This window comes from Microtus oregoni, unplaced genomic scaffold (assembly GCF_018167655.1).
Source record: "Microtus oregoni isolate MIOR12 unplaced genomic scaffold, Mior012 000012F_ref0000307, whole genome shotgun sequence".
In the NCBI taxonomy this organism is placed as follows: Eukaryota; Metazoa; Chordata; class Mammalia; order Rodentia; family Cricetidae; genus Microtus; species Microtus oregoni.
In genome coordinates, this window is record NW_024543071.1 from 1 (window position 1) to 13,277 (window position 13,277).

At 37.4% G+C, this 13,277-nt stretch overlaps 1 protein-coding gene across 1 annotated transcript; it reads right to left on the reverse strand.

Annotated features, from left to right (window-relative positions):
• Positions 1-5,165: 5,165 nt before the first annotated feature.
• Positions 5,166-6,104, reverse strand: LOC121454555 (olfactory receptor 2B11-like). The gene has a single exon (XM_041661959.1). It carries the CDS (start codon positions 6,102-6,104, stop codon positions 5,166-5,168), a length of 939 nt encoding a protein of 312 aa, XP_041517893.1.
• Between the last annotated feature and the right edge of the window lie 7,173 nt (positions 6,105-13,277).

The following is a 13,277-nucleotide window of genomic DNA, read 5'->3' on the forward strand; positions in this document are numbered from 1 at the left end:
GGGGTTGTGACACTGGCATGGTATCTTGAGCAGCATTAAAGGATGGTTTTTTTAATGGAGGGATGGGTGTTTCTGCTGTTTGTAAACATGGTTGTCGTCTTTGTTTTGGGAATGCAGCTGGTTAATCCTAGGGAACAAACATTTATATCTTATACTAATCTCTAACATGTGCAGTTAGCATACCATTTACCTTTGGGGCATTTGGGATGCAACTCTCCCTTACCTAAATTCTACTTTGTGACTTAATATTTTCTAAGAAGTTATACCATCAATCCTAGTCTTCTACATCACAGTAGCAGTGGAGTGCTACTCTATGCAGGAACTACTGTTTACAAGCTCCACAGAATTAACTACAGATGGATACTAAACCTAATGTTAAATGTTCAAAGTGCAAAACTTCTGGAAGACACTAGAGGGACCAGAGCTCTCAGACCTTGGCAAATCTGTGTTACATAGTGACGATACAAGCCGGCATTTCATGCTGATTTCAAAAAGGATATTTCAAAGCACAGTCCTGCTCCCAGTGCTCTGCACAGACGCAGTCAGGAGAGTGAAGTTACTCAGAGACTGCTTGTCGGCCCAGGAGATACAAAGAACATGCACTCAGATCATGCTGGAGCATTAAAGACCAACTGAAGCACGCTGGATGATGCAGGACCAGGCAAGAATATACTTAACTCTGCATCTGCTCACTCGCTACCACACACCCAGAGGAAGATGAACCACACTGGCTCTCGTAGCTCAACTAGCCCCTCCTCCCAGAGCTCACCATGTCGTGGTTTTCCAGCTTTTACATGCTACCTGCTCAGCTGCCTGCAGCAACACTCATAGCACAGCACGCAAAACCATGTGTGCCAGCTTCTCTTCAAAGCCTGAAACTGGGCCCTGAAAGACCCAGCACAACTTCTTGACTGTCAGGTCACCTGGAAGATATGATTGGCTATTGAGGCCTGAGTGACAAGAACACCTCCCATAAGGTTATACTATGCTTAAAGACACAGCACAATGGTTCCTGACCCTGCCTTTCATCTGAAAAACCTTTTCTGAATCAGCAGAGATGCATTTCCATAGCACTTGTCCCTGGTTCCAATACAGACCCTCCTATCTTCCTTCTCCTTGACACAAGGTGACTAGCTGGTTGCCACTTGTAGCCAGTTTGACTTCCAAGATTAGCCATCACATCAGTCAAGACAGAAGAAATGAGAAAAATTCTTAGCGCAGGAAACAGGGAAAGCATGGGAATTATTTCCAAAACAAAGCTTTTCCTGAACAAAGAAAGCATGTGGATTTTACTTAGGGAGTCTGTACACATTCATGTAGATTTCAGCCCATTCCTAAGCAGACTCAGTTAACAAACCCATTTCTGAACATGATCACAATGTAAAAGCGGAGACATTTAGCGGCATTCTTACTTCAAAGTCATGCAGAAACATATAAATTATAAAAAAGATGGAAAGAAAAGCCTCTGGCATGTTCATCTTGTACCACAAGTATTAGTATTCAGGCATCTGTACTGGCCTGTCCTTGAATTCCTGACAGGATATGTCCTCAGCTACAGCCACTAAGTGCACCTCCTGCACACATTTGATTCTCTCTCTCTCTCTCCTCTCCTCTCCTCTCCTCTCCTCTCCTCTCCTCTGCCTGTCTCTGTCCCCCCACCTCTCTTCTGTCTCCAGAGGCTGGTCTACCCATCCCCCACTTTTTTCACACTCCCTTCCCCCTAATAAAAACCCCTCGATGTGAGCTCTTCTTTTGAGCCAATTTTTAAAATGACAACAACAAGGTCTTAGCTGAAAGTCAGGTAAATGACACAGTGAAAGTAGATTTCTCAGGAGCCTATGTGATCTGTCAATCTTGATGTTTGATCTAAAAGATAACTGCATCAATACCACAGTTCTCACAGATACAAAAGACAGAGAACAAAATTCAGAAAACTTCAAGGAAAGGTCATTTAACAGCACTGTGTACTCTGCTCTTAGATGGACGATTATGATGAACTCTTTTAACCTAAGAACATAGCTGCTTTCACCTCCGAGCTGGCTAGCTCAGCAGAAGACCACAGATGTTTCCATGCAAGATCAGAAGGAGTTCACTTTAAACTATCCCTGGCTTCTGTCTGCCTCAGGGTTGTGACATCACTGTAGAGAATTCCATTTTTTCCTTTTTCTAACTTTTTGTAAAAATGTAGTTATATGCGCATTTTGATTGTATGTGCCTGTGAACAGTACTTACAGAGGCCAGAAGATGGAAGGAGATGCCTGGGACTGGAGTTACAGCAAATGGTTAGTTACCATATAGGTTCTGGGATTGAAACCTGGGGCTCTGTAACAACACCCAGTGTTCTTAATTGCTGGGCCATCTCTCTACTCCCTCTTCTTATTTAACATTTATTTCCATAAATTGATAATCATATGATATCTATCACACCACTTTCTGTTTGGGTAGAAAGTTAGCATCTCAAACCCCCTCTCCTGAGAGTTGCTTCAGCACAGACTCTACCCCCAAGAAAGCCTACCAAATGATGACCCCTCCTCAGAGATGCTTAAAACCACTACTACAGGGAATTTAAACCGCAACCCAGAGAACAAACATACAGTTTTCGGTCTTCCTTCCCATTTTCACCCGGGAGCACTGCTATTCATTAAACATGGACTTTTTCAAATTTGGTTTGATTTGGATTATTGTGTCAGCACAGAGGTTTATTGGGGCACAAAACGTTTCATCTGGAGGTTTTACCAAGGGGGCTGTTTTTCCCACTGGCACAGGGCCATGTGTTGGAAAACACCTTTCTCCCCTGTACCTGCTCTCTACCAGCTAAGATAGGCTTCCTCTGGGTAAGTTCTGTGTTCCAAGTCATGGCCTTAGAGGCCCAGAGCCTCATATCATTCATTCAGGCCATCCTGTTGAAGCCATGGCCATGCCAGGCACCCGACCTGACTTGACAAGAATCTGCCTTATTCTGGGGGACAAGGGCCTGCCTTGTCTCTGTGGAGTTCCTTCATCAAGACATATCCTTTCAAGGAATTTCTCACACCTCTCTTTTTTTTTTACCCAAACTCTATCACAGTGGATACACTGCACTAGGTTTTGAATCCCGAGTCCTGGCATAGACTTCAAAGCAAGACATGCTCACAGTTCAAGAACTGATCTCCAAATGCCATTGGGCTGCCTTTTACAAAATCTTTTTAAAATTGGGGCTATCTTACACCTTAGGTCTCTTAACACCTAAAAAAATTTTGCCAGTGTGAAAGAAACAAGCCCCATATGCCCATGGTTTGTGGATGCTGTGCTCACATGCCCCTTCCCTGCTCCCCCTGCTCCCCTTCCCTGAAGACTGAGCCTTTCCTCTTCCTAGAATTCTTCTATTCTCGTCACCCCGCCTGTCTGGCTACTGGCCAATCAACATTTAATTAAACCAATACAAGTGACAAATCTGTACAGGGTACAAGACCATTGCCCCACAGCATTTCTTAGCCTAATTTTTAAGTTTTTCTTGGACTGAATTTGTTGAAAGTAGTTTTAATTCTGGTTGTGGGGCTGAAGATGAGTTAAGTAGTTAAAGTTTAGTGAGTAAACTTAGGAAGTAAACACTCCAATATATTGAGCTATGTGCAGGCTTTGCAGTGTGTTCCATAGCCCTAGCTTTGGTGAGCTGTCACCCATGCCATGATGGGCTTTGGTAATACAGCTTTGAGTCATTTCTATTCCTATAAGTTACACATGAATCATATTCCTATAAGCAACCCCAATAAAATCTTTTGGTTCATCAAATTGGTCTTTGGTTTTATCCATGCTTTGGTCTGTTGTGGGTTCCCTATGTGGAGTGAATAGACATGTGTGTTACATCTTCCCAGGATTTTTTTGCTACACAGTACAAATTAACAACTGAAGTTAACTATGACTTTTCCAAATACCAAAATGTTAGTTAGGTATAGGTGGTCTAGGTCAAGTATCTCACAGCATCTTGGTTATGATATGCTAGGGCATTTCCATGCTCCTGAAGCATTCTTTGTACATGATGTTGAGTAATATGCTAACAGAAGAGAGGCAAGGACTTCTTGTGGCCTTAAAGCTATAATTGCTCACTCAACCCAGAGCAATGAGAGTAAGTGGGTAATGCCTCTCTCATGCCTCTACCTACATAGTGAAAGTGTTTACAGTTGCCTCGTTTCTCTTCTCCCTAATATTTGTATAGCCTTGAAATATGTTCACATCTGTGAGAATATATTTGCTGTGTTCATGCCTAGACATTTTCTTTTTGTATTGAAGGAAAAAAGAGCTTACAATCCTGAGAATGTGTCAAACTTTCCAGTACTTAGAACTGAATTTGAGGGAGGTTCAGTTCTTTTTACTTCTCTGACCTTTCCCATTATTATACCATTTATAATGGTCAGCTACCAGTGAAGAAGTCATGGTTCTGCCAGACATCTTTGAGGTAGCTTAGACACCCTGGCTCCTTATATATCTTGTGGTTTTATGATCATAATATACTACTTTTGCCAAGAATGCACAGGGTACATAGGATGTTCACACACTTGGGCCAACCTTCCTGAGAATGATGAAAATTCCTCAAGTGATATTAATGAGATGTGTACCAATAAATGATTATCATGTTGTTATAAATACATTAACCAGTTTGTAATTTTAGTGTGCATTCTAAGCTATTAAATATTTGTTAATTCAGTACAAGCAAGACACAAGAACTATTTTCATACATTTGAAAAGATTCCATGTTAACATTCCCAAACACATTATATTTTAACATGGCTGTAAGAATATGGGATATTTCATTAGGAAAACATGTAATATGATATTGGAATTGTCAGTTGATGACTTCTTAGAGGATAAAGCATCGCTTTTCTTAGGGGTCTGGCCACTGGTAGGCTGCCCATGACCCAGGAGATAGCTCCACACCCATGCACTAATTGGTCAGCATTAATTGGACTCAGGAGGCTGTTACTAGTAAGATGCAAAGTCAGGAAGGAAAGAGGTTGAGAGATCCTGGGGGAATTTGAAGTGAGGTGCTGGGGTATAAATAAGATAAAAATACATTGAATGTATGTACAAAGTTTTCAAAGAATAAATGATAAAATACTATTAAGTTTTTAAAAAATTCAGCCAGGAAAACACATTTTAACTGTGAAATAATTTTATTTGTTATACTATCACCTGGAACATGAAATCCTTCTTGCCAAATTGCCTAATGCACCCTTTACATCCTTATTCCTCAAAGTGTAAATGAATGGGTTGAGTGTAGGAGTCACCACACCATAGAAGAGAGCCATGAACTTAGGTTGGTCCCTTGAGATAGAGGAGGGAGGCTGAAGGTACATACTTATTCCTGGGCCATAAAATAAGGAAACTACTATAAGATGAGAGGAACATGTACCAAAGGCCTTTGTCCTTCCCTCAGAAGACTTAATCCTAAGTATAGCACGTCCGATACTAATATAGGAAGCAAGTATTAAGCATAAAGGAACAGCTAGTATAAAAATACATGCCACAGAAAGTGCCAACTCATTTGTCTCTTTTTCACCACAAGCAGTCTTTATCAGAACTGGAATCTCACATAATAAGTGATCCAGTGTATTGATGCCACAAAGTGGCAACTGTAACGTAAGTGTGGCTTCTGAGATTGCATAGGCAATTCCACAGAGCCACATGACGCACACTAACAGAGTGCATGCACGATGATTCATGATCAGGGAGTAGTGCAGAGGTCTGCAGATAGCCACGTAGCGATCAAAAGACATAATAGCCAGAAGAAGACACTCTGTGCCCCCCATTGCACTAAATAAATAAAGTTGAATTGCACACCCCACATAGCTTATGGTCTTTCTGGAGCTTCCCAGGTTGAACAGCATCTGAGGCACAATGCTTGTGGTGTAGCACATGTCCAGAAAGGAGAGATTTGTGAGGAAGAAATACATGGGGCTGTGAAGACGGGGTTCTAAGGTGGACACCAGAATGATGGCAACATTCCCAAACATGGCTAGGGGATATGTTACCAGAAGAATAATGAAGATAGGGAGCTCCAGCCAAGGATGGTTGGCAAAGCCAAGGAGAATAAACTCTTCAGGGTGGGTTGCATTAATGACTATCATTGTCTTTAATCTGTTTCACCTGTAATAACAAAGCAGTAGAGAGAAGGAGAGGGAGAGAAAAAGAGAGAGATTTGAGAAATGACAAATGATAACACATTCTTTTCTATCTTGTATTTTTCCGGTGAAAAAGAAAATAAACAAACAGATTGTTATGGCTTTGGTAGGGGTAAAGAAGATAAAGAGTCTTGACCAGGTAATCCATTTCCTTTTAGGACACTAAATAACAAAATAAGCTACTTTAAACAAGATTTATCTCTGGATACTGAATTTCTTCATCTGTATAAGGATAAAACACTGAATTCTCATTACAATTAAGCAAAAAGAGAAGTTTGCATCCATTGAAGATTCACAAAAATTGCTTTTCTAACTCTAGCTGACATCAAAATCAATCAGGCCTTTTAAAAAAATATTATCCCCAGCATGTTACAGAATAGAGGTTTCATGAGTCTGAGGACTGACATGCCTCCTTTTCAAATAAGTGCTGTGGGCATTGTTTAAATAGTCAAATTGGTTATAAATAATAGGATAAAAATAAAACAACATTAAGATGATTTCATCAATTGCAAAATCATCAGAATAATTATTTCTGCCAGGAGCAAGAAGAGCGGTGTTAAACAATATATCTGAGCTATATAGAACTTATAAATGTAAATTCTTTGTAAATGTTTTATGTATTATTGTTGTGTGTGTGTGAATGAGTTAAACAAGTATGGCTATCTGAGTGGCACAGTATGCATATGAGTTGTGTGGTCAGAGGGACAACTTCTGGGAGTGAGTTTCGACTTTCTACCCTGAGTTCTAAGGATCAAACTCAGGCAGTCAGTCTTGGGCAGCAAGGGCTTTTACTATCTGAGCCATCTTGCTACCCCAAAATGTAACTTCATTTTTCAACAACACAATTCATTGACATTAAACAAAAATTATATTGGTTTTAACACTGCAATTTTTCTTGTGTAATACTTAGACTTTGAAATAATTGAAAACCTTATTTAATTTTAGCTAATTCATTCACCTTTGGCATTTTTTATTATGTGTATTACCCTGTCTTAAAATGCATTTATACACTTAAAAAAGACATACTATCTATAACTATAGTTACATTTATGAATATGAAGTATTTTATGACTGCCAGGAGAAAAATCTAGCTCAGAGACTAAGACTTGCAAGTAACTTTACATTATTGAAATATATATATATATATATATATATACACTCTCTTTTCAGATAAAAGACACATACATACAAAACCACAATATTCAGTACCTGAGTAATATAATATTTTGAGAAAATAAGAGATGTTTTATATAAAAAATTATGAAATAATTTAGACTATAAAATTATACATTTAAATATTTCTATCTACCCATACAATTTTATAACTATAAGACAATTTTGTCCATTTATTTAACAATGTTATTAATCACATTTTGCATTCTTATACACTAGCAACACCTCAATATTTAAAAGGCCAATTTATATTTAATACTCTAAGTTTTTTATAAGTATCTGTATCTGTCTTTAAAGACAATAATTGATGCAGTATTTTTTAATTATTTTAAGGTTTCTTATTGTCGACATATTATTTGTAGGTTAATTTGTGAATGGTTATAACCTATGTCAAAAGACAAAACTAGCATATTTAATTATACATCCAATAACTTTATTTTCAATGCTAGAATCAAGTCCGGCTTCATTCTACAATACATGAAGAAAGTTTCTGCCATGTAGAAACAGGGCTGTGAGTTCTCCAAGGTGGACAACTGAGAAAACAGGTGATTAGTCAGCATTAGTTTATCCCAGCATATTTCTCTTCTTGTAACTATTAATTGTGGGAGGACTTTTACAATTTTTCCACCTCAAATAACATACATTTCCTTTTTCCAAGATTGTCCGGACAGAATTCTTGTTTTTTAGTGACATTTTTAACTGTGTTGCGTCTCTCTGTCTTATAAAGGTACAGTTTGATATGTGACATTTACACTGAATTTGTGTGTGTGGCTTGATCTGATCTATCAGAGCCTAATGAGAGTCAGTGCTGTGTGGTTTGTTTCACTTGCCCTAAAATATACACAAGTTCTATAATCTTATCCCCACTCCCTTAATTTTACACATTATCTCATAGTATTTCCGTACTTTCATACTTAGATTATATAACCTTTGTATCTTTGGCTTCTGGTAAATTTGATTGCTATTTTAATACACAGAAATTTCTTATCTAGAAATTTCTAAATCACCTTAGGGTGGCTCAAACTCTATTAGATATCTCTTTAATGCACACGCACACAAAGACACACACACACACTATATGTAAATAATCTATATACATATATATTATACATACGCCATGTAGGGAAAGATCAAAAAAGTAGTACTGGTTATTTTATCTAAGACTGAAACACATAGATAAAATATGTCAACAAGTCATGAAAAACTTGGCCACAGATTTTTAATCATTTATGCAAAGGAAAATATCTCAAAATAATCTATATTTTGTGTGCTAATATTAATGAAATTATTATATAAAATGTTTATATGTGACATAATTCTGTCATTTAATATTTCATATATAGTAGTTCATGAAATGTAATACTTTTATTGGTGTTTCAAGTAAGAGGTAAATAAAAGAGATATTATTTATGAAAAGATCTACTTGTTCTCAGAGTCAATGAATCAGGATTTCCAAGTTCCAGAGAAGATTTCCTGAAATGAAAGGCTATTAAATGCTATTAATTACCAAGTGCATTAAATGCTACATACATTCCATTCTTTCCTGAAATGCATGACCCATGGAAATGTGTCTTTTGACTTACCTTGTTTTGATAATCTTCAATAAGAAGGAAATATAAAGGAATTCAGAGTTCTTTTATTTTCAGGTACAGATTAAGAAACTTTAGTTAACAGAAGAATACAGGGTTTAACAATTTCAGGTAATTGATGGACTAAGCAAGTGATTGATGAACTATGACAAAAAGGAAATGCTGTGTTAGGCAGACAATGGTAGAAAATACATGGAATGATCCATATGTGATATTTGTATACTGCTTCCAAAACTCCTGGGATGGTTCTTAAGCAGATCATTTATGTAGCTTTATCCTTGTTGAATTAGCAGAAAATGTTCCTAGGGACAGAGTTCTTTGTGGATTTGCTTCTTATGTACACTTAATTATCTCCTTAGCTGGGTGGTAAGCAAGTCTCTTCTATTATTAGATGTGGTATAAAATAAACTCATTAAATTTCCTAATTCACTACATACATTTTATGTTTAAATCATTCTGTAAGAATTTTCCTTTGGTGATTTGCACAAATGTCTCTTCACCCAGCTAGGCACTGATGACCAAAGAAAAGATTCCACCAAAGTCTAACTTAGAGGATCAGTGAGTTTATTGCAGTTACTTACAGAAGCATGGGTGGTTCAACAGGATTTGTAGCACTAAAAAGACTACCAAGGAATGAATGCTAAGTACATGACTTTTGGGCAGCCCCACAGGTCTGAGAGTCTACTCCAAACAGATAGTATCATCTGCAAGTTTCTTCTCAATAGCAATGTTGCTTCTATAACCTTTGGGAGGGACCTTGTGAATTGTGTTAACTTTATGGACTTCCTGAGATTTTCAAGTTTTTTAATTTCTAAAATTTAAGAAGCCTCAATCTAGGAGGAAATCTTTCATTTTCAAGGGCATTTCTGTATACCATTCATATATTGATAAGAGAATGTATGCAAGTATTTATTTTGTAATTGAAAATTAGTAATTTCTCATATTTTGGGGATTGTGGTAGTTTGAATAAAAAAATATTCCCATGGATTCATGTGTTTGAACACTTGGTTCCCAAGTTGGTGACTCTGTTTTGGGAGGTTATAGAACTTTCGAACCATAGAGCCTTGACTAAAAGAAATACATCACTGGTGGTGGACTTTGACACTTTATAACCTTTCACGCATTCAATTTACTTTTTCTGCTTCTTTGTACATTTAAGATGTGATCTCTCAGCTTCCTGTTGCAGCTTCCATGCCTTCCATACTATTGCAGACTAACAGCCAAACAAATTATTCCTTCTGTAAGGTGCCTTTGGTTGTGGTGTTTTATGACTGCAAAGAAAAGTAACTAATCAGGGATACGGTGCGATGTTTTGGTTTATTTATATACTACAGGTTGGACAGTAGTTGAGACTACTTAAGCTATCCTCATCCCAAATAATTATCACCCCATCATAATGAGTACATTCAAAATCTCTTTGGTATATTTTGAGCAATATGATACAATTCTTTCCAACTATAATCAACTTAAAGTAATATTAACACTATTTTTCCTAGGTAATAATAATTTTATAAATTAATGCTATACTGTTGATTCCAATCTTCTTTACTATAGATTATCTGTTCACTTATTATTTCCTTTGTTTTAGAGAAACTTTTCACATTGAAAGAATCATGTTTGACTAACTTTACCCTTTTGTTACCTATGCATTTGCATTCTTAGACAGGCAATTCTTGTCCAGACTACTGCCATACAATGTTCTCCCCATTTTTTTCTGGCAATTTTAGAGTATGGTCTTTTTTTTCCCTTCTTATTTCTCTTTATTGCACTTTGGAGATAGTTTTTTATAAGTGGAAGGTTTGTGGCACCCTTATTATAAAAGTCTCTCTAGGTCATTTTTCTAATGACATGCACTACTTTGGTAAGCACACATTCTGTCACATTTTGGTAATTCTAACAACATGTTTGACTATTTTATTATCTGAAAACAGCCATCTTCAGTGTTACTATCATAACAGTTTTGGGATACTATATGTTACACCCATATAAGAAGGTGTAGTTAGCTTTAACAAATTTTCTGTTTCCCAGTTAGCTCCTTGGGCAGCTGAGGATAGGGAACCTGAAATGACCCTATCCGAGAGCAATACTGACGAATATCTTGCATATCACCATAGAACCTTCATCGGGCGATGGATGGAGATAGAGACAGAGACCCACACTGGAGCACTGGACTGAGCTCCCAAGGTCCCAATGAGGAGCAGAAGGAGGGAGAACATGAGCAAGGAAGTCAGGACAGTGAGGGGTGCACCCACCCACTGAGACAGTGGAGCTGATCTATTGGGAGCTCACCAAGGCCAGCTGGACTATGTCTGAAAAAGCATGAGATAAAACCGGACTCTTTGAACATGGCGGACAGTGAGGGCTGATGAGAAGCCAAAGACAATGGCACTGGGTTTTGATCCTACTTCATGTTCTGGCTTTGTGGGAGCCTAGCCAGTTTGGATGTTCACCTTCCTAGAAATGGACGGAGAGGGGAGGACCTTGGGCTTTCCACAGGGCAGGGAACCCTGACTGCTCTTTGGACTGGAGAGGGAGGGGGAGAGGAGTGGAGGGAGGAGGAGACGAGTGGGAGGAGGGGGGGGAATGGGAGGCTGGGAGGAGGCGGGAATTTCTTTTTTTTTTCTTTCAATAAAAAAAATAAAAAATTTCTGTTTCTCACTGCTTAAAAAACAGTCATTTCCTTGTCTGTGTACTCTGTTTTGTTTTATTGTTTTCATTGAGCTATTCATTTTTCCTACTGTAGAATATGGGCTTTATATTTAAATATTTTGATCCCTCTTGAATCTATTTTATTTTGGTGAAATCCTGAGATCTAAGCTCAATTATGTTCTTCAGGCATTCTGTTTACCTAACTCTGTTATTTAAGATAATGTCCATGAAAAATTGAAACTTTTAATTTACCAAAGGTAAGTTTTTGCAATGTATCTTATGTCTGATGGTATTTTCTTCATATATTTTGGTGATTCAGTGCTGGTTTCTTATATATATAGGATTTTTATAATTTGTGCTAATTTATGCATCCATCAATAGACAATGATTTTCTTCATCCCTTCGTACAGGTTCTCTTCCATATAACAAATTAACATTCCCTAAAAATATGAATTATAGAGCAGTAATATATTTAAACCAACTATAATACTTCAAAATATCAGTTCAAAATGTTTTACAGATTACATCTACTTAACAATAAAGTTTTATATTGTTTAGGTTTCGGATACTGGGATGAGGACTATGATCAAGGACAACTAGATGACAAAAAGATTTCCTTGACTTACAGGTCACAATTATAATTCATTGCTGAAGGAGGACAAAGCAGGAACTCAAACAAAGCAGGAGCCTGGAGGCAAAAACTGAAGCAGAGATCATGGAGGAATGCTGCTTCCCAGGCCTTGACCAGCCTGCTCTGTTATATAAACTAGGATCACTTGCCTAGAGGTGGCACAGCTCTCAATGGTTTGAGATCTCATAATCAACCATTAATGAAGAAAATATCTCATAGGCTTGCTTACAGACCAATCTGTAAGTTTTCTCAACTGAAGGCCATCCCTAGGTGACTTCGGCTTGTGTCAAGATGACAAAAAACTAACTAGAACAACTATCTAATGTTAGAAACTTATACTTATGGGAGGCCTACTTTTTGAACATCAGATTTTCAGTTCTTATGAAAATATTATAAGTACTGTGTTTGTCTGTGTGTGCATTATGTGTGTGTGTGGTACCAGTGCCTGTTGTGGGTAGTTGCAGTGCCATGGTGTATGGGGAAGTAGAACAACTATGGAAAGTCATTTCTCTTTTTCATCTTTATGTGTCTTCTAAGGATTGAACTCAGGTCACAGTCTTGATAAGCAAGTTCTTTTGATTACTGAGCAATCTCACAGGCCATGAACATCAGATTGTTATAGGAATAAAATATTCTCAAACTTTCTAAGTATGTTTTATGCGATTGTTTTTATTTTGTTTTTAGAGATGAGCTTACTCAAAAGCAGCCTTTTCCCAGGTCAGGTACTGTTGAGGAGGTATGGAGTCCATGAACTATTGGACAGACACACAGAGGCACTTGGGAACTTTCTCTGAGGGCCAAAGCTTAATTCTTCATTTTATTTTTCTCTTTCTTCTTTCCAGTGCTGTATCTTTCCTGTTGTTTTCCTCCTACATTTTTTTCTTATACATCTTTTATTTTTCTCTTCCATTTTATATCTCCTAAGACAAAAATTTCTACGCAAGAAAGGATTACCTACCAATAATAAGTTACACATTCTCTAAAAACAAATTAAAATCTTTACACAGAAGAAATCAGAATATGTAACAAGTTACATGTTTTTCTTAGAAGCCCAAAAGTAGTTAAACATTTTTTATA